At 51.7% G+C, this 22,221-nt stretch overlaps 1 protein-coding gene across 9 annotated transcripts in view; it reads left to right on the forward strand.

The window, feature by feature from the left end:
• Positions 1 to 1,056: 1,056 nt before the first annotated feature.
• The window catches only part of SNX19 (sorting nexin 19), a 97,334-nt gene continuing 76,169 nt past the window's right edge, over positions 1,057 to 22,221 (forward strand). For 7 of the 9 annotated variants that reach the window (XM_065697002.1, XM_065697004.1, XM_065697005.1 and 4 more), the window contains exons 1-10: positions 1,057 to 2,675; positions 3,054 to 3,195; positions 3,748 to 3,848; positions 4,006 to 4,125; positions 4,385 to 4,515; positions 5,577 to 5,673; positions 5,914 to 6,100; positions 7,957 to 8,086; positions 17,353 to 17,537; positions 18,274 to 18,361. In XM_065697002.1, coding sequence (XP_065553074.1) covers positions 1,164 to 2,675; positions 3,054 to 3,195; positions 3,748 to 3,848; positions 4,006 to 4,125; positions 4,385 to 4,515; positions 5,577 to 5,673; positions 5,914 to 6,100; positions 7,957 to 8,086; positions 17,353 to 17,537; positions 18,274 to 18,361 — 2,693 coding nt within the window. In that variant the 5' untranslated portion in view covers positions 1,057 to 1,163. Of the gene's footprint in view, positions 2,676 to 3,053; positions 3,196 to 3,747; positions 3,849 to 4,005; positions 4,126 to 4,384; positions 4,516 to 5,576; positions 5,674 to 5,913; positions 6,101 to 7,956; positions 8,087 to 13,656; positions 13,711 to 17,352; positions 17,538 to 18,273; positions 18,362 to 18,927; positions 21,670 to 22,221 lie in introns of those variants that run through there. The other 2 variants (XM_065697010.1, XM_065697011.1) reach the window with 2 other exon arrangements.

The following is a 22,221-nucleotide window of genomic DNA, read 5'->3' on the forward strand; positions in this document are numbered from 1 at the left end:
GGATAAAGAAAAAAAGGGCTATTTTCCAGTTCGCGCCCAAAATAAAGAGGTGGGGGAAGGGTTTTTCCAGCCTTTTCTCCAAACTTTAGAGACTTTTCTTTTCGGATCCCAAAGGAAACCGCGAGTCCGCCCGTCCGCCAGAGGGCGCCTTGTAGAAGGGAGGAGGCCGGTCAGGTGGAGGTGGGAGGTACCGGAAGTGGAGCCGGTAATGGCGGCCGTTTCCGGGTGGTGGCTGGAAGGGTTTTGCTGTGTCTCGTTGTGGCTCTTATGGTGGTCTGTGGATTCTCGTTCTATAGCAGTGCGGTCTCCGGTGCTTATAGGGCTTTTGTGATAAGGTATTCGGGCGGTTGGGCCCCGCTGCTCGGGGCAGCAGCTTGGTTGGTTAGGCTCCCGTGAGGGGTTTGGGTCTGTTGGGCTGTGGTAAAGAGCTGTGGTTGACTGGGCTTTAGCGAGACCTGGGGCATGAGCGCGGTTGTTCGGGCCCTTTAAGGGTCCTGTTCTATGGGGAGGCTTTAATCCCTGCTGAAGGAGCCGGCTTTGTGGGGCTCTGTTGGGTTCTATTGAGCCCCAGTGCCTGGTGAGGGGTCGGGTCTGTTGGGCTCTGTTGAGTGCCAGTGCCTGGTGAGGGGTCGGTTCTGTTGAGCTCCATTGAGCCCCAGTGGCTGCTGAGGGGTCGGGTCTGTTGGGCTCCATTGAGCCCCAGTGTCTGGTGAGGGGTCGGGTCTGTTGGGCTCTGTTGAGCCCCAGTGCCTGGTGGGGGGTCGGGTCTGTTGGGCTCTATTGAGCCCCAGTGCCTGGTGAGGGGTCGGTTCTGTTGAGCTCCATTGAGCCCCAGTGCCTGGTGAGGGGTCGGGTCTGTTGGGCTCTGTTGAGCCCCAGTGCCTGGTGAGGGGTTGGGTCTGTTGGGCTCCATTGAGCCCTAGTGTTGTGGGCTCCTGTGGGTCGTGTTGCCCAGTGGATGAGCCCATTTGTTTGGTCCCTGTGCTCAGTAAAGGAGGTTGTTGTGTTGAGCTCTAGTGTGCATGGTCAATGGGCCCATAGAGGCTTATGGGACCCTAGAGCAGTTGAGAAGCCCCACGGCTCCATGAGGAGCCTGGAAGGTTGAACCTTGACAGCTTCAAGCAGTGCTTGGGTGAGTCTTAGTGTGGTCCCTTTGTCCAGCCATGCCAGGCCGGGGACCATCGCCTCTCCATCGCCTGCTGCTGGCCCTGGGCGCTGCCCTGTGCTGGCTGCTGGCCCTGGGGCTGCTGCTGGACCTGCGTGCCCTGGGGCTGCTCTGCGGGCTCCTGGCAGCACTGGGGGGGTGGCTGGGCCCCCAGGCTCTCACCCCCTCGGGCCGACGCCTGCGGCTGGAGCGCTTTGTGAGCTCCCTGCAGCCCCAGCCCCAGAGCCCATCGGCCGTGGAGAGGCTGGAGGGGGAGATCACCAGCACCGTACGCAAAGTGCTGCGGGACTTTGTCACCTCCTGGTACCGCACTGTCAGCACTGAGCCTGCCTTTGAGGCCGAGGTGGAGAAGGCCATGCTGGGGCTCACTGCTGAGCTGAGGAGGCGCATGGCGCAGGTAGACCGCCAAGCTTTGGCCCGGCGCCTCCTTCTCCTCTGTGGGCACCACTTGCAGAGCTACCTGCAGGCTCGTGAGGCTTTGAGGTGTGAGCCAAAGGGCGGCCAGGCTCTGTGGCAGGAGTACAGCCGGCTTGCGGGGCCGCATCCTGCCCTCCAGAGCCCTGCAGCTGAGGTGGGCTATGCCAGAGCTGCTGTGGAGACCTTGCTGCAGGCGCTGGTGCCCCGGCCCCACTTGGAGACACGGACAGGGCGCTTCGTGGTGGTGGAGCTGGTGGCCTGCAATGTGTTGCTGCCGGCCATCAGGAAGATGGCTGATCCCGACTGGATCAACCTGCTGCTCATCGGGGCTTTCTCTAGGAAGCCACGGAGTGAGCAGGCACCTCCTGCACCCCCAGTGCCTGAGGTCTTGCCTGTCGTGGAGCACACAGACCCCATCCCTGTTGGGATGCCACCCTCCCCAAGGGCCGCAGAGGTGCCCAAGCGAGAGGCAGGGGCTGCGGGTGACGAGGGAGAGGATGTGGTGAGCAGGTTGTGCCACACAGAGGAGCCCTTCCTCCGTCCGCGAGCGCTGGGCTCCCTCTTTCCGTGTGAGGGTTTGGAGCTGGAGTCTCCTGCTCCTGAGGCAGGCCAGGACGTGGACTTGCTGGTACCATCCCCTGCAGGGGAGTTCCTTGAGGAACCCCTCCAGGTTGCCTCCACTGTTCTTGAAGGACTGGATGTTTCAGGGGATGGTATAGGGGAGCTGGAGGAGAGCATTGCCAGCACCTCTGCTGTTGTGCTGAGCTCCTGCCCAGACATTCAGATCGACCCTGCAGTTGAGAAGGAAGAAGAAGCATCAGTTGTCCCAAAGAAGTCCTCCTCACAGAGGCCCTCCAGCTTGGGGAAAGACCTGGGGGCAGCAGAAGGCCCATCACAAAGTTCTCCAGACCCTGGGCAGACTCTGTCCCTGCTCTCCTCTTCCCCAGTGGCCTCCATCAGCACCTTCAGCTTTGAGCCCCTCAGCAGCCCTGATGGACCAGTGGTCATCCAGAACCTGCGGATAACTGGGACCATCACTGCCAGAGAGCACAGTGGGACTGGTTTCCACCCCTACACCCTCTACACTGTTAAGGTAAAGGCTCTCCCAGAACTCGCCCTTTATCCAAGATCCCTATCCTGGCAAGGAAGCATGGGATGACTGATGTTTGGGAAAGAGGATTCGCTTTGTGTGTGGTTCTACAACAGATTTTGGCAGTGGGGAAATACTGGCCTCAGTGGTTTGTGGCTGGCTGGGTGTGGGATGGGGTCCTGCTCTTGGCCAAGTGTTGCATGGGGCTGGTTGGGCTCTTGATGCCCATCATGAGGGGTTCGCGTGCTCTGAAGCTGCTGCTCTTCACAGAGGGCTCAATCTGAAGCATTGCTGAGGACCTCTGCGGGGTCTGGGGCTTGCAGAGACCACAGGAGCATTGTGCGGGGCTCTGTGAGGATCATTCTGTTGCTTTCTCCTCAGTATGAGACAGCCCTGGAGAGCGAGAGCAGCGCGGGCAGCCTGCAGCAAGTGGCTTATCACACCGTGAACCGCCGCTACCGCGAGTTCCTCAACCTCCAGACCAGGCTGGAGGAGAAGCCGGAGCTCCGCAAGCTCCTCAAAAGTCAGTGTCTGCATCAGCTCCTCCTCCCTCTTGCCCCAGCCCCTGCTCCTCGGCTCGGAGGGTATCCCATCCTGCCTGTGCTGCTCTGGATGCTGGGCTCTGTGGTACCCACTGGGGTGGGAACACAGGGATTTTCTTTGTGTATAAGAAAGTAGAGGAATATGAGCTTTTTAACTAAGAAAAGCTTGTTTTCTCATGCTACTTATGTGTAAAGCTTCACTGAGCTTAGCAGGTTCCTACCTAACCCTCTGCTTCTGATAAATCTGAGGGTTTGGCTGGCAAATTGCTTTGCTGAGGAATTCTTGGGCCCTGAGTGCTGTGGAGTCCTTGTGCTAAACTGGTGTTCTTGCTGCCTTCAACTTGAAAGGTGGATGATGCAAAATCCAGCAGAACACAAGTTCTCTAAGGTCTCATTTGGCTACCCTGATTTGAGGGGCATGTAGATCATCTTGGGCTCTACACCCATGCCAGGCAGTGTGTAGTGCTAGCCTCAGCCATGAGAGCATTAAGGTTTTAATACACCTGTTGCTGTTGGGTTTGTTCCCTTTGTAGATATCAAAGGCCCAAAGAAATTATTCCCTGATCTCCCATTTGGAAACATGGACAGTGATAAAGTGGAAGCCAGGAAAAGTCTGCTGGAATCTTTCTTAAAGGTGAGATATTTGTTGTGTGCCCTTGTGAACTAGAAAGCCAGAGCTTGGGGCAGCTCTAGAATGAGTGGAGCACATCAGATCTCTTCCTGTCTTGCTCATGTATAGCATAGGTGGAAGTTGACTCCAAAAAGACCTAAAGCTCCATCTTTCCTTGCAGCAATTGTGTGCAGTGCCTGAGATTGCAAACAGTGAGGAGGTGCAGGAGTTCCTGGCCCTGAACACTGATGCAAGGATTGCCTTTGTGAAGAAGCCTTTTGTTGTCTCCAGGATAGACAAGGTAGACAAGTGGGAACTGGACCACTTAAAACTGCACCTAGACATGTCTTTTAGGCTGCAGTGTCTGTATGTGGATGCTGCAGGAGTAGCCAAAAAGGCTTGAATGCTGTTTAGTTGGGCTCAGCTTGCCTGGAAAGCCATAAAGCTACAAAGAAACTGGGGTTTTTAATAGAAAATAGAGCTCAAGCCTGAAAACTCCTATTTCTTCTTCAAGAAATAAGAATACAGGCAATAACTGATAGCACTTGTGGCTCTTGCAGATTGTTGTCAATGCCATTGTGGACACCTTGAAGACAGCATTCCCCAGGTCGGAGCCCCAGAGCCCCACAGAGGATCTCAGTGAGTCTGAAGTGGATGGAAAACCTCAGGCAGATGGGAAGAAGGGCAATAAGTAAGAGCTCCTTCAGCTTCTGTGTGCTTTGTGCAGAGCAGGGACTTCATACATACACTGACTCCATTGTGACTTGGCACTTCACATGTTGTGGCCAGTACTTTGCTGTTGTATGCCAGCTGAATTCATGTGCTGAGTAAGGGTAGCTGAGTTCTTGTTTTGACTAAAGGAGTTTCCAGGAGCACTGAGGCTTTCACAGAAGGTGGGTTTCTGCTTGAAGGACCCCTGAGGTTGTGACAAGGAGAATTGCTCTTTAACCTTAAGCCTGTAGAATGTGGTGAGGCACTGCACAAGGTACTGAAGGTTCCCTCCTGCCTTGCCCATGTGCTTCACACAGTGCCGTGCTGCCTTGCTCAGCACAGTGGAGTATTTCTTCAGGAGCAGGGTTGAAGGTTAAGCATCTCTTTTGCTCACAAAGTGGGTATTTGGTGGTGCTGGCAGAGAAAAGCCCCCTTGTGCTCATCAGTGATTGTTCCCTTGCACAAGGAGGGAAGGTTGCTCCATGAGCGTGGCTTTGTTCTGATAAATAGATGTTTTACTAGAAAAAGCTGCTTTGGGCAAAAAGACACACAAAAAAAGTACAAGTTTGGAAGCATCTTGGCTGACAAAGGCATTCCTGAATGATAAGCGGGCTGTTTTCCAATTAATCCTGCATTCCCAAATGCCCTTTCATATCCTTCATGTGCATGTTTGTCACCAGATTGCACAATCCTGCTGAGGATGTGTCATCTCGGAGGCCTTTGTGAGCACCATCCTGTGGATGCTGCAATGCTCACACCTTACTGAAGAGAAATACAACATGAAAACTTACATATGACACAGGGTGGGTGTTATAAAGCCTTGCCAGGCCCATGTGTAACTGAGAAAAAGGGTTTTAATGCTTTTCTTTCATGGTTTTATTGCCAGCTCTGAAGTTTTCCTGGGGGAAAATGCTGTTTTGGGTCTACTGGGACATGTTAGCCTGGATGTGACGTGGGACAACGAAAGTTGATCCCAGGTCTTGGTGGGGAACTCATCACTTGCAGCTTGTGGAGACAAACTGCTGTGTTTCTCCTCTTCAGGTCCAGGCTGAGGTTCTCATCCAGTAAAATTACTCCAGTGCTGAGTGTGAGTGAAGCACAGGACAGGATTGTGTACTCCATCAGGGAGGGCGGCCCTGTAAGTTGAAATCCCCCCTTAAGGTCCTTCCATGATCATAATCATTGCCCTGGTTGGGTGCTGGCTTGGATTAACCTGTGTTTGAGGGTTGTGGCTGTTGCAGAAAGGTACTAAGCAGCCATGGGTGTGCTGTTGGCTACAAGAAGGTGTAAACCAAGTGGTGGGAGGCTGTTTGAGCACTGGAGACCATGTATATCTGTTCAGCTCTGGCTGTGGCACTCATACACTGGTGTTTTTCAGGTCTCTGGCACCCTGTCCATGACTGCTATGGAGTCCTTCATCCAGAAGCAGGAGAAGCTGCTGGAGGCACTCCCCAGCAAAGGCTCTGAAAGCGAGGGAGGCAGAAAAGCAAAGGATAGCTCCATGCAGGATGATAAGGATGGGATGGACACATTGGAACAGGGGCAACATCCTGACACAAGCTCTGGTGAGCTCAGCCCCAATTTTAGTTCCTTACATATCCCCTGTGATGATTGCTCTGGTCTTTGTTATTCCTAGTGGAATAGCAAATGGGGCCTTGTCTCGCTTGTGTCACTGTAGAGCTTCACTTTAGGAGTACTCAGTACAGGCAGTGCAGAACCAAGTTACTTGAGGACATGCCGTTTAAAGTGCCAATGTTAAATCAAACTCTTGGAAACTGCAAAATAGCCAAATTAGGGTTTCTTAGTCCCAAGTTAACCTTTATATGTCCAGGCAGTATAAAAGGGCCTTTTGAGATGCTGTTAAGCATGGCTAGGTTTGGTACATAATCCCAGTTATGGTGTTCCATTTGTGCTTATAGATGCCTCCCCTGAAGCACAAAGGTGTTACGGCCCCTCAGAGCAGTTATAAGATCATCCTGACCATGAGCAAAACAATGTTCTGTAATCTCTTTCTTGGAATAGCTGAGCTGTATCAGCTGGAACTTCCCAAAAACTTCAAGCTTGGCAAGCTCTGACTGCAGACATGTGCTTGTGACAGGATGGGTCTGGTATTCAAAGACCAGCTTGTCTTTGAACACAACCCCATGGTTGTTGTGGGGCTGCTGGGGAGCAGGACTGGAATGGGAGGCCAGTGCCACAGTGATCCAGGGAGGCCAAGTTAGCTGAGCTCTGAAGGTCTGAGATGCTTCTGAGCTAAGCCAGGACAGGCTGCTCTGGCAAGGAGAGGGGAATGGACGTCTGCAGAGCAGCTGCCTACAAGCAGTGAGGAGCTGCTCCCTGGGGCACTGCTGGGAAGAGCCTGGCCAGCAGCAATCTGAGGAGGGGACTTGGATGCTGTGGGAATAAACAGAGCATGTTGATCCTCTTGGAGGTTCTGGTGGAGCTCAACAGCCTGCTCCAGGTCTTGCACAGCGAAGACTCAAAGGGTGAAGCAAGCGAGGAGTAACTTAGGCATGGCCCAAAGAGGTGCTAAATGTACTCACACCCTGTCTTTTCCAAGTGGAATGGCCTGGAGTTAGTCCAGTAGGGAGAGGAAGAGGAGGGAAGCAGAGGTGCTGGAGTCTCGAATCCTTCTTCCCTTTAGCAGCAGTAGATAACAGTCTCATTGATGTTTTATAGGCAGAGTGGAGGGTTAGAGCAGGGGAAGCTGCTACACAGGAGCTGGCAGAGCCAAAGCAGCAGCCTCAGGTTGAGATGCTTGTCTCGGGCAGGTTTATGGTACATAAGCTTATTGAGGTTAACACCTATGATGCTTTGGGGCCAAGCAGCATCAGAGTCATTCTCTAGGATGTCAAATGTGCTTACACAGTGGGCTCTGACACCCTCCTAATGGAGGAGTCATAAAGAGCTTTTGCTGTCCCAGGTCTGTGTCACCAGGGCTATGTGTGGGTTTGGTTTTACCTGGTGCATCTGGTTTATCCACATGGGGTTCATCCATCTTCCTGCTGAGACTTGGATCAGCCACACGATGGCAGCGTGAGGACACCAACTGCAGCCTTGAGCTTGGAAAAGAACATGTTCAAAGAGGAAAAAGGCGGGGGGGGGGGGGGGGGGGGGGGGGAAGAGGGCCCCCAGCAAAGGGCCTTTCTCCTGGCCTTGCTTCTCACCTGCTTCGAGCCTGTTGCCATCCCTGTGTGTGGACCAGGGCTTAACAGTCCCTTGCATTAACTGAGAAGAAATTTGGAGCAGCCAGATGCTGCTGTGGTGCACCCCTTGGTAGGGAGGTTGGGGCTGTGTGAATGACATGGAAATGAAAAAGTCACCTGTGTGGCACAGGGTGCAAGGCTGGGGAGAAGAGTGAGGTTTGGATGAGGTTTTGCACCAGGTTTGCTTCATCTGCCCCTCCTCTTCCTCCTGGCAGACTCGGAGACTGCTTTGGCTGACCTGGCCCTGGATGTGCTTCGCCTGCTGCTGATGGATCAATGGAGCTGGCTGTGCACAGAGAACATCCAGAAGGTTTTTCACCTGTTCTTTGGGACCCTCATTCAAAGGTAAGGTCTCAGCAACCAACCTCACAGCTCTGGGAGGTGGTGTTTGGGGCTGCAGTCTTCAATGGCAGTCGTGTGCACATAAATGCTTTCTGCCACTTCAAACAAGGTTCTGTTAAGAAGATGCCAATGTATGTAGAGTAAATGTCTTGGAGCTTTGGACCAGGAGCTGTTTCCCCCATGAGCAGCAATGTAGCTCTAGCAGGTAGCCTTCTGTCCTGACCAGTGGAAAGGAAGGATCCAGCCCTGGGAATGGAAAGCTCCAGGGAGAAGCTGGCCTCTTGGTCTTACAGTGCTCAGGGCCTGAGCTTGTTCCTTGGACAAAAAGAGAATAAACAGGCACAGGGAACAGTAACATGTCATGTAACACCTCAAAGTGTGGCCTCCCAGGGCCTTTGTCACTGATACAGCCTGCTCTGATCCATGGTGGGCCAGTTGTGCTGTGCCTTGGGCAATGACCCACAGATGTAGTAAGGAAAGACTTCCTTTCCAGCTGGGCTGGACTTGCCAAGCTGTTCTGGGGCCAGTGCCTCTGTGTGGTAAGGCACAAGGCCAAGACACACAAACAGAGCATTTCTGTGTTCTTGTGTAGGTTGGGGACTATCACTAGCTGAGGGAATGGTCCTTTAGAGTACAAGGACAGCCTTCCTGGCAGGATTGGGGCTGGGGGAGTCTCAGAGCAGTGCTTTTTGCACCCCTGTGCCCCCTTTATTCCTTCATAGGCATTCCAAGCAGGGTCAGAATGTGCAGGGCAGCACATTAGAACTGAGCTGGTAACTTAAGCTCTTCTCAGCAGAGGTTGCCAGAGTGCTTTGAGGCTGCATGGCCATCACTCCTGAGTCTGTTTCTTGGGCGGGTGTTGGTCCCATTGCTCCCAAATGGGCTCTGGTCTCTTGAGGAATGAGCTGGAATCCAATCCCTGTGTGTAAGCATGGAGAGCTTGAATAGGCACATCATCACCTCCTAATATGCTCGTCCCTGTCACACAGGGAGCCTGCGGCACTGACACGTGGCATTGGTATTTTCCACTAGAGAACTGTCACACAGAGCACGTGGGAAGTGAAGGAGCTCAAGTGCTGGTGGAACAGGGAATGTGTTTGTAGCTGCTCCACTTCAATGGCTTTGGGTGAAGCTGTGTGTGGTATAGGCAAACCCTTGGCTGGAGGCAATGTTGGTGACTCCTTAGTGCTGTGATCAGGGTACAGATGTGACCTTCAGAACTAACCCTGTGTCCCTGGACTGGATGTGTCACCCTGAAATCTGGCCTCTGTGCTGGGTTGCTATTGCACCCTGTCCCTGAGCCATGCAGAGGGTGGCTGAGACACCCTCAGTTTGGGTGTTAGGAAGGGGTTTGCTGCTGGATATACTATTGACCAGCTTGTATGAGTAGTGTGCTGCTCCTTCAGCCCTCCTGTAGCATTGCTACACCTGTACACCAAGTGTGCCTTGAGCCAGAGCAGGAGAACCAGCACCAAAGCACCAAGAACAAGGTCCAGCTTCTCTGGAGAGTGAATCCTCCTCCCCTTTTGGGACTCGCAATGCCCACTGCTGTGACATCAAGTGAGTGTAGTTACCACAGTGATGATGGGACCTCCCTACGCTGTTCTATCCACCATTCCCTGCATGGAGCCTCCTACCACGTCCTCTTATCCCCCTCTTCTCTGTAGCAAAATCACTGGAGCTTGAAGCCATCAGTCTCCTCTGGCTGTCACAGAGGAAGGTTGTTGTATGCCCGAAACTGGGATTGTTCAGTAGAAGGGAGGCCCTGTGTGTCAGCCTACATCCATGTGGAGCTCATCCCATTATGTAACTGGGAATGATCCTTTTCTGGAGCCAGGAGGAGAGGTTGGGTCCATGCCTGTGAAACCGCTGCCCCGCTCCAGCTCTCTCCCCTCCCACAGGCTGGAAATGCAGGGCTCTTTGAGCAGGAGGCTGCAACAGGAACCGGTTGGCCCACGGGAGGAGCTGGGGCTATTCTGGGCTCTGGGGGTGTTTGGTGGGGCAGCTAAAAAGCATTTGGAGTATCTGTGAGCTGTTTAGAGCCTTGTGAGTCAAAGGGCTGTTAAAATACACGCATGTGACCCATGGCTCTGACCCTGTGCCCTGCCCTTGCTCTGTCCCCAGCAGCACAGTGGTCACCAGGTCAGTGTCATGCCAAGCTGGTGATGGCCACCAGTCTGTCCTTGAACTGCTGCTGGGCTTTTCCCAGGCCTCCATCTGCTTCTCCTTCTGGAGAGGAGTCCCAGCAGAGTCTGTTGGGAGCACATGGATCTGCATTGAGAGTGACTACAGATGACTCTCAGCTTCTATGAAGTGGTTTCTTTCAGGTTCTTCTGGTTCCCTTTGTGAGTCTGGCCGGCTTTGACTTGTTTTTCTTGCAGGGCTTCCTCTTTTGACCTGCTTTTCCTAAGGTTTGGAATATGGACAGGAAAACTGGGCTGAGCAGTCCTATGAGGGCTGTAGCAGCAAGGGGTTGTCTTTGGTTTCAGGTGCTGGATCTGTCTGGGATGAAGAGTTGGGTAACGCACATCATCTGCAGCCTGTTAGTAGGCCTGGAGTATCTGAGCTGTTGCAGCTTAGGTTTTGGGGGGATTCTGTTGGGGTTTGGATCAACAGGTTAAGTTCTGGTCTAAAGAGCTAACACCATGACACAGACAAGGGAACTGTGTGGGCAAGGGACAACGTAAGTGCCATGCTTTGGGGTAAGTACAGGCAGGATGCAGTTGATGTGAACACTGCTGGAGCCTGCAGGGTTCTGGGTTATCCAGATTTGGCTCTTTCCTGCACATTCAGTGCACCTCTGGGGGCTCACTTGGCTTCCAGCCCCTCCAAATGAGAAGCTCTTGGACTGATACCCATGGCCTATGATGGACAAAGGTCCTGGGTTGTCAATTTAAGAGGGTAGCAAAGGGTCCTTGCAGCTAAGACAGGGGTTCCTTTGCTAGTTCAGCGCCTAAGGATTCTGCAGCTTGTTCTCGTGGCACATATCCCATCCCTCCATCAGGGATGCAGCACAGTGCCCAGCCATTGCACAGGATGGGTTCTGATGGGCTGATGCTGGGCCTTACCTCTGGGCACAGCCCCAGGCTGCCTTGGCCTTCAACCTCTTGCTGTCACTTTGGCTTTTGGGGCCAGGGATAATGGCACTTGTGCAACTGCTGGTGTGAGTGAATGAGCTCAGACCTTTGGGAAGCTGCTTTCCAGGTGGTGGGGTTGTTCTTTTCCTTCTTCCTTGATCTCTGTGCCAACAGCACTGGCCAAAACTAAGATCCTTGGCAGCCTCCTTGGTGCTCTTGACATGAAAGTGCCACCAGCATGGAGTGTTGCCTGAGCCTCTTCAATGTCCTTGAGTAAACCTGCTCCTCCAGCAGCCAAGCACCTGCAGCTCCAGGCGTGCTGGGAATGTACTGGGAATGGGTAATGGATTCAAGCCAGCACTGGTCATCTGGAGCCCTGCAGGGGCAAATTCCAACAGCCAAATGCTGAGCCACACCTCACCTCAGTGTGCCTGCTCTCACTTCTGCTTCAGAGCTTACACATAGCTTACTACTCCATGCGGCAGGGGGTTGTAACTGGATGATCTTAAGGCCCTTTCCATCCCAAACCGTTCTATGATACTTGGAGCTTGGGCAGCAGCTGGCAGAGCTAACCTGCAGGTGGAGTGAGGAAATCCATCTTCTTCTGGCTTCCTACCTGGAGGAGGTGATTTGGGCAGATGGAGTAAGGCCCTTTACAACTGTGTGTTGAGGGGCTGGCACCAAGGTCTCCCTCCGGCAGCAGTGCAAGTGGGAACCCCAGCCAAAAAGCCAGCAATAGGGCTGGTATGAAGGGGAGCCAGCCTTCTAGCATCTTCCTCTTCACCTCTGGCTTTAGCTGGTTGTATTGTAGCTGCAAGGAGCAGGAGGAATGGCAAAAGCAAGCTGTGGGACTGTGTGTGGATGTCAAGTAAATAAAACCCAGCTTGGAAATGGGCCTCAATTCACTTGTCTCCAAGCACCTGGAAATTTTGGATCTGGCTTGGAATCTCTGTCCCAAACAGTGTGTTTTCCTCTTCTAGAAGCAGCATTCTTCCACTAGAATGAAGAATCCAACTCTGCTTTGATAACAGTTGCAACACTTTTAACTGCATCTCTCTTTTGATTCCATTTCAGCCATTAGATCCATGCCAGCTTTCTTCCTAGGTTTAAAGTAACCCACCAAACCCCAAAACTTCCTGTTTCAAAGAGAACAAAGAAAAGGACTGAGAGGAGCTTGTGTCTCCTTTTGGGCTGAGTTTTGTGGGCTTTGTGGAGGGTTAATGGTGGGTTTATGCAGTCTTCTCCAGGCTGCCCCAGCCCAGCTCTCTCAGCCTGGCTCCAGAGCAGAGCTGCTCCAGCCCTCGCAGCATCCCCATGGCCTCCTCTGGCCCTGCTCCAACAGTTCCACATCCCTCTTGTGCTGTTGCCCCAGAGCTGGACCAGGACTGCAGGGGGGGTCTCACAGAGCACAGTAGAGGGGGAGAATCCCTTTATTCCACTTCGGTCAACTCCTTGCAGCTCAATTCTCACTTCCTTCAGCAGAGCTGTGCTTGGGGGGCCGGTGGGATGCTGTGTGTGAGGGCCAAGCGCTGGGTCACAGGGCTGCTGCCTCACTGGTCAAACACTCCATTAGTGTGCTCAGGCAGGGGTACAGGACGTGTTGTTCACAGCATATACAACTAGAGATGTTTTATAGAGCACCATTTCCAGTAAGGAGAGGAGGAGAGTTTACTCTTTGCCTCCTTGTTGGCCAGGAGTTGAAAAGGACTCAGGGTGCTTTGTATTCTTTGATTTATGGAGAGCTTTTTGTCTTTGCTGTTTCCTTCCTCAGTGAAGGGTTTACTATGGCCTGGACAAGTGTGGCTTTGCTTTGAAGGTGGTGGAGCTGAGTGTGGGCTCTGCAGGGAAGGCAGATGTGGGCTCATGCAGGTGCTAAAAGCTGAGCCTGAGGAGGCGGGGGGGAACTCTCCAGTTGTGCGTTTCCATTCTTCTCCTTGTGCTTTCTGCAGCTCTTTCTTTGGTTTTCCAAGCTTTAGCTCCAATCTTTTACACTGCAATGTTGCTGAGCCCTTGAGGGAAGGATATTCTTGTGGTTTGAGGCACAATTTGGGGAGGAATTAGGGGGACAAGCACTGTAAAGGAAAGGATGGTGATTTAAGTACCAGCCCCTCTCCATTTCCTAAGAGGCAGAGGCATGAATGCCTTTTGCATTTCCAGATGCTGCCTTTTCCTTAAATCCTTTTAGGTCTCAGGGGCCTTTGAGCTCCTGCTTAGCCATGGTTACTGCCCTGAGGGAAATGGAGGCCTTCTGGGGTGGCAAGGAGTAGATGTTGAGCTGGAATCGCTACTGTTTTGCACAGGTTGTGTCTAGTTATACACCTAAAGCAGATTAGGAGAGCTTTTCTTGTCTCTGTCTTATTGTGGTTTCCAGCTTGTGTTTGTCTAAATCATTGTAATTCCCAGTTTTGGGGGATTCACAATTGCTGGTCCATTGTTCTGTTCCAGCCTAAGCAAATCCAGCCTTTACTCACTGAGTTGAGCTTGCTCTATCTGCAGGTGAACCCTCTGGGGATTCCACTTCAGAAAGTGCGCCCAGCTCACAGGAGGCAGGTAAAAGCACATCCGTACGTTGTATTTTGCCTCTTCCTGACTCTTAAGTCTGCCTTTACCACAGTCTGCTCCATCTCAGCATCCTTTGTTGCTGCTGGATGCCAGAAGTCATCCAAGATACATCTCCCCCAGGCCTTTTTTCTCATTGCTTGGGCATTTCTGCCTTGTCTATCTTAATGAACCACTTCATCTGATTTTGGAGTTCAAGCCTAAGCTGTGGCATTAAATCAGCTCTTTTTTAGGAGTCATTTCATTCCTCCAGCAGCAGCTATTCCAAAGAGGACCCTTACAGCATGGGCAAGTTATGCACCTCCAGGACTTCGTAGCCTTTGCAGTCTGTCTCTTTGCATTGGGCATTATCAAAGCATTTGCATGTCTGAGCCCAGGAGGTCACTTGGTCTATTTGTGGTCTCAAGTGAAGTGTAAGGAGATGGTTTGGTGATGGGTTTATTTTGCTTGCTTTCTTATTAAGGCTGGTTCTTCATGAAATAGCAGAATGGAAATAGTAACTCCTCAGCCATCCAAATGACTCTATTTGTGTTTCTTGCTGGATTTATTTCTACCTGGAAGCAGGGAGTAGGGGGTGTGCTTCTATGTGGCACATGGATCTCAAATGCTTAGTCCTTTAATAGTGCTAAAAATCATCTGTGATCTGCTGGCAAAGGTCAGCTGTGGACCAGCACATAGTTGGAGTTCCTGGGTGAGAAGTGTGAGCTGTTACTCCTGGTCTTGGGTCTCCCAGATGGAAAGTCATAGGACAGAGAGGAAGACTCCTGGTGGCAGGTTACTGTTTCCTTTTGAAGGATCTGAGAGCATCAGCTGCTCTCCCATGGATGCTGAGCCAGATGGACCAGTCCCGACAGTTCTTCTTTTCCCAGTGCATTTGGAATGGATCCATGCCCTGATAGACAGGAAACAGGGAACCTAGAGCTCAGTTACTCCTTCCATTTGCACCCACTTTTGATTTCCTTATCTTTTTCTTGTCCCCTTCCCTGTCTAGTTTCTTCTTTGCATGTTTTTGATGGTGTTTTCCCCTCTTCCTAGCAGCGAGCATCCTGCTGCTTGAGCACCATGTGGTGGACGATGTCGGCCTCTCATTAGGAGCATCCACGTGGCATGCAATGGTGCAACATGGGATAAAACCAACAGAGCCCTTCTCAGCTCCTGCCATGTGCTTCCCAAAGCAGAAGGAAGAGAGCTGCCAGACTGAGTGAAGAATCCATCAGGGGTGTTTTGGGGGCTTTTATGGAGATAAAATGATAGGTTGGTTGTACTGGGCCTTCCAGCTCAGCCCACTGAAGCTGACAACTTCAGACGTGTCTGAAGACATGCTGTCTTCTCCCAGTTCAGTTTCAGCCCACTATTTGCTTGATTTCTTGCTGGTTTAGGAGCACTGCTGAGACAAAGCAGGATGATTTGCTTTCTGCACTCTTGTAGAGCACGGTAAGTGACTTGCTGAGACGAACTGCCATCAGTGTTCAGTCTGATGTCCCTCGATGCCTGGTTGTGCTGTTTGCAGCGCTGTCCCCCGGTCTCTGAACTTGTGTTGCTTGTCAAATGGTTTCTCAATTAGGAAGAGCAGGTTGCATAAGAAACCATGTTAATGAAAAGGCCTGATAATGGAAGCTCTTGCCCCTGGAGGAGCCTCACTTTAACATTTGAATTTGGTTGGGGATTTAACATGATCCAGGGTGTTAAACTCAAGTGCTGGCTGGAGATAAAAACCCTTTAAGCAACTGGATTTTAAACAGGCAATATTGATGGGACATCTTGTCCTCTAAAACAGGTAGAAACTATGCTTTGGGTCTCTGACACTGTCTGCTGGCTACATCAACACTCCTCATGAGGCTGAGCATAAATGTATCTCCCCATTTCCAGTGCTGTTACTGGGACAACTAGGAGCATTGCCCTTCCACCAGTAAGACCTTGCTTTGAGACATAACAGCTCTAACTGCTGCATCAAGGCTCATTGTCAGGTTCTTTGGTGCTCTTTGCTTCTGCAACCCCATTTCCTAGGTCTGCATTCTTCAAGACTTGCAGTTAGGCACCTTATGCTGAAGAACGGAGCATCTTCTTGCAGCCTCAGTCCCAACGATCACTACCTGCTCTTCCTTTTCCCCTTTAGGTGTTGCTATTCCAGCTCCTCCACTCGTGGTGTCCCAGTTGTGTGGGGAAGGAAGCCCTTGGCCTGGCTGCCTCGCCTCAGAAGAATGCAGACAGTCTGGCAGAGGGCAGGTTAAATAAAGTTTGCCTTGGCAGGGCCCATGCTCTTGGATGTACTGTGAGCTGCCGGGGCGGAGTGGTGAGGGAATTGCAAGCACGAACACAGGCTGCCAAGAGGAACGGGGCTCCTGGCCCTGCTTCCCGACCGCTCTCCCATGGGACTCTTGAAGTACTGGCCACATCACAAGCCTTATCCGTATGCCTATCCCAACCCCTTGCTGATGTTTCCTCTTTGTTCTGGAGCCTTCTGCTGATGAGGATGTTGCCAGTGGTGCTGCACCACTGAGTCCTGGTCTTGCTAAATGGATGGGGACCCTCCTGGTGGGCTCTGTGGCATCTCCTTATTCAAGGGGGAAGGATTTTAGGCAGTGGCAAGCGTTGACTGATGGCTGTAGCTTTTGCTGTGACATGGGGAAGTGATTTCATGTCTGGGCAAGGGGGTCTACAGCACTGATTTAGTCACAGACTGGTTTGGGTTGAAAGAGACCTTAAAGCCCATCTAATTCCAACCCCCTGCCACAGGCAGGGACACCTTCCACTGGAGCAGGTTGCTCCAAGCGCCTTTGTCCAACCTGGCCTTGAGCACTGCCAGGGATGGGGCAGCCACGGCTTCTCTGGGCACCCTGTGCCAGCGCCTCAGCACCCTCACAGGGAAGAACCTCTTAGATCTAACCTGAACTTGCCCTGTTTAAGCTTAAAACAAGGGTTTAGAATCAGTCCCTCGCCAGCACTTGGGGTTGGTGGTGTGGACACATCTCCCCGCTGCAGGCTGCAGATGGGTCCAAGCCCTTATCCTACAGCCTCAGGATGTGCAGGTTGTTTGTTTAAAGGGCCCAGTCTTGACCCAGCACTTTTGTAGGCAGGTCCTGAGCTTTCCTTTTAATAGATGTGCAGCACAAGGATTGGGATGGGAGTAGGGATGAATCCGTTGCCTGCCACTGGTGAAGCAGGATAAGAGCAGAGGGGGACTGGTGAGAGAATCAGTGCTTGTCAGAACATGTTCCCATCCTTCCAGGCAGTTATAGGGCTTGTTTCAGAGTTAAAACACAATTGCCTGCAGCTCTCTGAATGGATATAACTTAGGAGGTTAAGGCCAGTCATATCCTTTAGCCATGCTCCCTTTAGGGACCAGTTATTTGGTTGCCTGTGGACAGAAGGGTGATAGAGCTCCCCATGGCCTTTGCTTTTCCCCTGTGACTTTACAGATGTGTTTGTCTGTAAAATAAGGGCCATGTGTCTACTTCTGGTGCATGGGGAGACTCAGTACTTGTGATATGGGTGTATAGACTTGCAAGCTGCATGTGAACTTCCCCAGTGAGCTGCTCTACCCCTCTAGGGCCTCTGATGGGCAGAAAGCTCCCACGTTGGTACCAAGCCCGACTTTTCCTGACCTTTCCTTCTCTTTCCCTCTTCCCACAGGTGGCTGGAAGTGCAGGTAGTGAACCTGACCTGCACCCAGCGCTGGGTCCAGTACCTCCAGTTGCTACAGGAATCCATCTGGCCTGGAGGGCTCTTACCAGCAGTGCCCAAACCAGCCAGGACAGAAGAACAGAAGAAAGCAGCAGCAGAGCAGGCCCTGCAGAGCCTCATGGGCATCTTGCCTAGTAAGTGTATCCCAGGGATGTCATCTGCCCTTGAGAAAGGAGCTGTGCACCAGGCTGGGGAACCCTCCAGTGCATTGGAAAGGTGGTTAAACACTGGGAAATGCTCATGGCCTTAGAGTTGCAATGGCTTCCTGCAGGCAAAAGCCACTTTTCTCGTTGCATTTAGGGAGCAGCACAGCGTAGAGAGACCCAACGTGTATCCTGGTGGTTCCCAGCTGAGTGCTGGTGGGGCAGTTCATGCTGAGGGTGGGCTCAGGAAAGCCAGTGCCACATTGTGCTCCCATCTGCTGCCAAAGTGTTCCATTGCTGAGAGGAATCATAAGGAAAAGCCTTCGGCTTCACTCTAAAGAGTGGCTTTTCCAATTGGGTTGCAGTCGTGCTGCAGTGGATTCCCCTCTCTTGAAGCTTGACATAGGGACCTTTGGCATTAAAGCGGCTGCTGCATAATCCATGTGAGTGTGCTCTGAACTTTGAGCTCTTTCCTACAGCATAAGAGGCCTTTACTATCCTTTGGGGATGAAAAAGCACTACCAGTAGATGCCCTTCCAGCCTGGAATGCTTTCCTGGCATTCAGTGCTGTCCCTGTCTGGTTTTTGTCATGGTAATGCTGGATGGGAGATGCCTCAGGCTTGAAGCATCATCATAAGCTTTGATTTAGTATCCACCAGCTTCAGACTGACCCAGTTTTACTACTGTGGAAATGTGCCATTCCTAAAACTTTCTCTGTCATTGACAGATGTGGTCCAGGAAATCCTTGGAACCAGTAAGTGTCGGATGAGCTGGAATGTGGTCCTGGAGTCCCTGAGCCAGCCTGTCATCAATAGGTATGTGGATTATGGTCTCTTTACCCTGATAGTCTTTGTGATAGGGGTTGTAAGCTCCACTGAGGGCTTCACCATGACATGAATGCTGCTTGGCACAGAACACATCTGGCTCATGAGGATGGATTTGGACTGTCAGAGGGCATCTGGCTGGCTTAGTATGAAGATGCATGTTTAGGACCTTTGGCTGGAGAACACGGAGCCAGCGTTGTTCATGAGTTTGTGGATATCAAGGGACTGTCAGAGTTAGAGAACTCCTGGTTTAGTTTGGTTTCAGCTGAGCTTAGGGAGCTGCATTTGTGTTTCCTGTATACCCAACGCTATGGAAAGCAGCGTGATGAAATCTGTGCCACCTCACTCCAGGAGGTGCATTCGTGTTCAAACACCCACTGCTTTGTGGGTTGGACAAAACCTGACCCATCCCTTCAAACCCTGCTTCTAGGGTACCAGATCTTTGGCACTCAGGATACTTCTTTCTTGCGTGAGCTTTGGCTTTTGCATGTGTGGAGCTGCTCTCCCAGCTCTGCTCTGCCCTCACCAGCCTCAGCTTTGTCTTCTCTCCCTTTCAGGCACCTGGTTTTCTGCCTCTTGGACATCCTGCTGGAGTTCTTGGTTCTGAAGGACTCCAGCGAGGAGCTTGGGACCTCATCTGTGTCACCATCAGCCTCCAGTGGCCTGGACAAAGCCCATTGAGCAGGGCTGCTGTAGCCAGCAGTGAAGGAGAGAAGCAGCCACTGGCATGGGATGATTTCATTTTCAGTGTTCACTGAACATGTCTGGGAGCTGCTTGGAGAGAAATGGCCCAGACAGTGCTAAATGAGGCTGCTTCCAGGCTTCTTGTGGTTGGGTAAAGGATTCAACCCAGTGTCAGGGGCTGTGTAGCATCTGTCTCATTGTGAACATGCCTGACCTGTGCTGAGCTGGACACTGAGAAGGATACTCAGGCTGCCCTCAAAGCCTGTTGTCTCAGTCCGTGTTTCTAACATCTAAAGGCAGATGACAGGTAGGGTTTGTTTCTGGCATGCCATCAAGACTTGATGTGATGGGATGTGGATGATAGATGTTTCTCCAGGAGGACCAAATGCTGTCTCTGCTCTCTAAGCAGCCTGCCTTGTGCCTCTGCCCCATCATCTCTTCTACCAGAAGGAAGTGTGTGGAGCTTGGGAATGTGGTGACAGCCCTGAAGTGAATGCTAGGGACCTATCCCCACTGCCCAGAGAACTGAGAAGTGGGAAGCAGTGCAGACATCCAAGCTGCTCTTCTGCTTTAGGGACCAAGATAAGCTCCTTCCCACTGCCACTGCTCCTTCATGGTTGTGCTCTGGCATCTCTTGCTGCCTCAGTAGTAGGATACAAGTAGGATAGGCTGTGGTCCTGATAGAGAGAGCTGTCCCCAGGCTCAAGAGGAGTGTTAGCATAGCTCCACTGCAGGATTGCCTTGTGTTTCGCCTGCTGAGTCATGTTTGAGTCCCAGAAGCTGTCACTTGGAATGCACAGGAGAAAAGGAGCTGCCCCGTGTGTGACACTTCGCAAGTAAAGCAGCTCCCGCACACAAGTGCTTGTCACAGCAAGCTCTGGAAGAGGAGGGAGCACCTCTGAGCCCAGGAGGAATACCAGAGGCATGGCATAGAGCGCAGTGATGGGCTTGAGAGCACCACCTCAGCTCTGTTGTTCATTGCTGTCACCGTGCCTTGCTGCAGCTGCAGTGTGCAGAGGAAGCTGCTCAGGTCATGATGTCCAGTGCCACCCAGCACAGAATGAATGGCATGTCAGCGTGCTAGCTGCTTTCCCAGCTCATGCAAGGCCTGAATGGCTCTGCAAGCTTATGCTGCCTGGCTGGCAGGTTTGGGACAGGGCACATGGACACAATATGCACCAACAGAGCTGTTTGGGGACTTGCTTCTGGAAGAAGGATGAACCGAGCAGTGCTGGAGCTTCCTGATGGATAGGATGCTGCTCTTGGTGTTCTCTACACATCAGAAGAGATGCTTCAAGAGGGAAGCATGCGGGATCCCAGCTAGTTCCCATGTTCTAATGCCAAACAGTGCATTCCATCAGCGCAGTTCCTCAGACCTGGATACTCTGGCGTTTTTGGAGAACAACATGGAACTCCAATGTGCTTACTACTGGAATTACTACAATACTTACTACATTATCCTTCCCAGAGACAGCTGTTTAATAATGGATGCGCATAGTGTGTGCTGCTTCATGCTTCTGGTGTGTGAAAGTACAAGGAAGGATGAGCTTGCTGCCGGCATGTATGTTTTTAGGGAGCTCTAAGGCCATCCCAAGACTAGGCAGGATCCAAGCTAATGAAGCACAGCAGTTTGGCGTCATTCACCAGTGACACTTGTGAGATGATAACTTGCTACCTGCTTGGAAAAGGAGGGAGTATGGGTTAAGTAGCTTAAGAGTAGATTAGGCAAAGCATTGGAGGTGATCCCAAATGGCCAAGCAGCATGATGGGAAGCAGGACTCCCATATATCTTTAAGCACAATATGTGTCTTTCACTGCCAGGCTTATTTTCCTTCTTGCTCTTGCTACTTCCATTTACTCTATGAGCTCTGTGGGAGTGGGAGAAGGAGCTGCTTTGTGGCCCTGTTGAGTTGGTGGCTTCCTAGATGCTTGCCTGTTGTTTCCTTATGGATTTAATGTGTTCAGAGCTCCAAGGTTGCAGTCATAGATTTAGGGGTATCAGCGGGAGGCTAAAAACCATCATTCAGAGATGGACTTCACAGCATGGATGTGGCTTTGGAAGGATGAGCTTACACTTCTCCTCCACTCAGCATCCCTGCTGTGCACCCTCATCTCTGATATAATGCACGTAACGCAATGTTCAACCCTCCTGATGGACATAAAGGGTGGTTTCTGCTGTCAGGCTCTGAGGAGCGCAGCTCCAGAGCCAGTGCTTCACTGGGATGCTGTGACAGTGGGCAAGGTTTGATCCCAAGGAAAGGCTGCAGGCTGCTGTTACGTTAGCTATAGAGCAGTAAGCACTTCAGTTGGATGCTCATCTGCGTGTACAGCACTCATTGCGGTGTATAGAGCTTCAGGACCCCAATGTAAGTTACATAGGAGTTGTGTTGAGCCAGAGCTTGGTGTTTTGGGGGTAAAGAGCCACCATGCACTGACTCCCTGTTGTATTTCCTGTGTTCAAACCCTTGTAGCAGGTATTTGTGGTGCAATGCTTCAAGTCTGTGGAAGCGCCCTGTCTTGAAAGCCTATTTTGTTGTGAAACGGGGAGCAAAGTGATGCTCCCAAGTACTTGTAACTCATGTCTCTGTGTACAATAATACTGCCTTTCAAACTTGTTTCTGTGTTGGGGTTTGAAATGGGCCTTTGCTACTAAATTGCTTGTAAGCCCTTGGGAAGAGAAGATTAAGAAAGAGGGGGAGTGGGAGGGTGGGTGGCGTTGGGATGGGATGCCCCTGGAATCCAGTGGTGTATCCATGCCAAAGACCCAATTCCTTAGAAGCTTGGTGAGGAATAAGAACAGTTTTTCCCCTCTCTGGTAGCATCAGCATTGCTTTTTCCTCCCTGACAAGCAAACTTGTGGATTTAGGCTCTGCAGTGAGTGTGAGAGCAGAGATGTTTGGCCTTTCTCCTGCAGGGAAATGGAAGCCACCCAGGGTGGTGCCGCCCCATCTCCACATCCCTTGGGCAGTGCTGCTTAGGAAGCTCCCCTTGCTATTGGGCCTGGAGGAGGAAAACTGGGAAGTTGAAAGGAAATGAAGAATGCCTGAAAATGAACACGTGAAAAGTGAAATATTACATCTAAGGAAAAGAAATAGAGGGGAGGAAGCAAAACGTGATACAATGAGTACTTGGGGCATGTATTATTGTGGATTAGTTCTGCCAATGGA

The sequence above is a fragment of the Lathamus discolor genome, chromosome 17, assembly GCF_037157495.1.
Source record: "Lathamus discolor isolate bLatDis1 chromosome 17, bLatDis1.hap1, whole genome shotgun sequence".
Taxonomy (NCBI): Eukaryota; Metazoa; Chordata; class Aves; order Psittaciformes; family Psittacidae; genus Lathamus; species Lathamus discolor.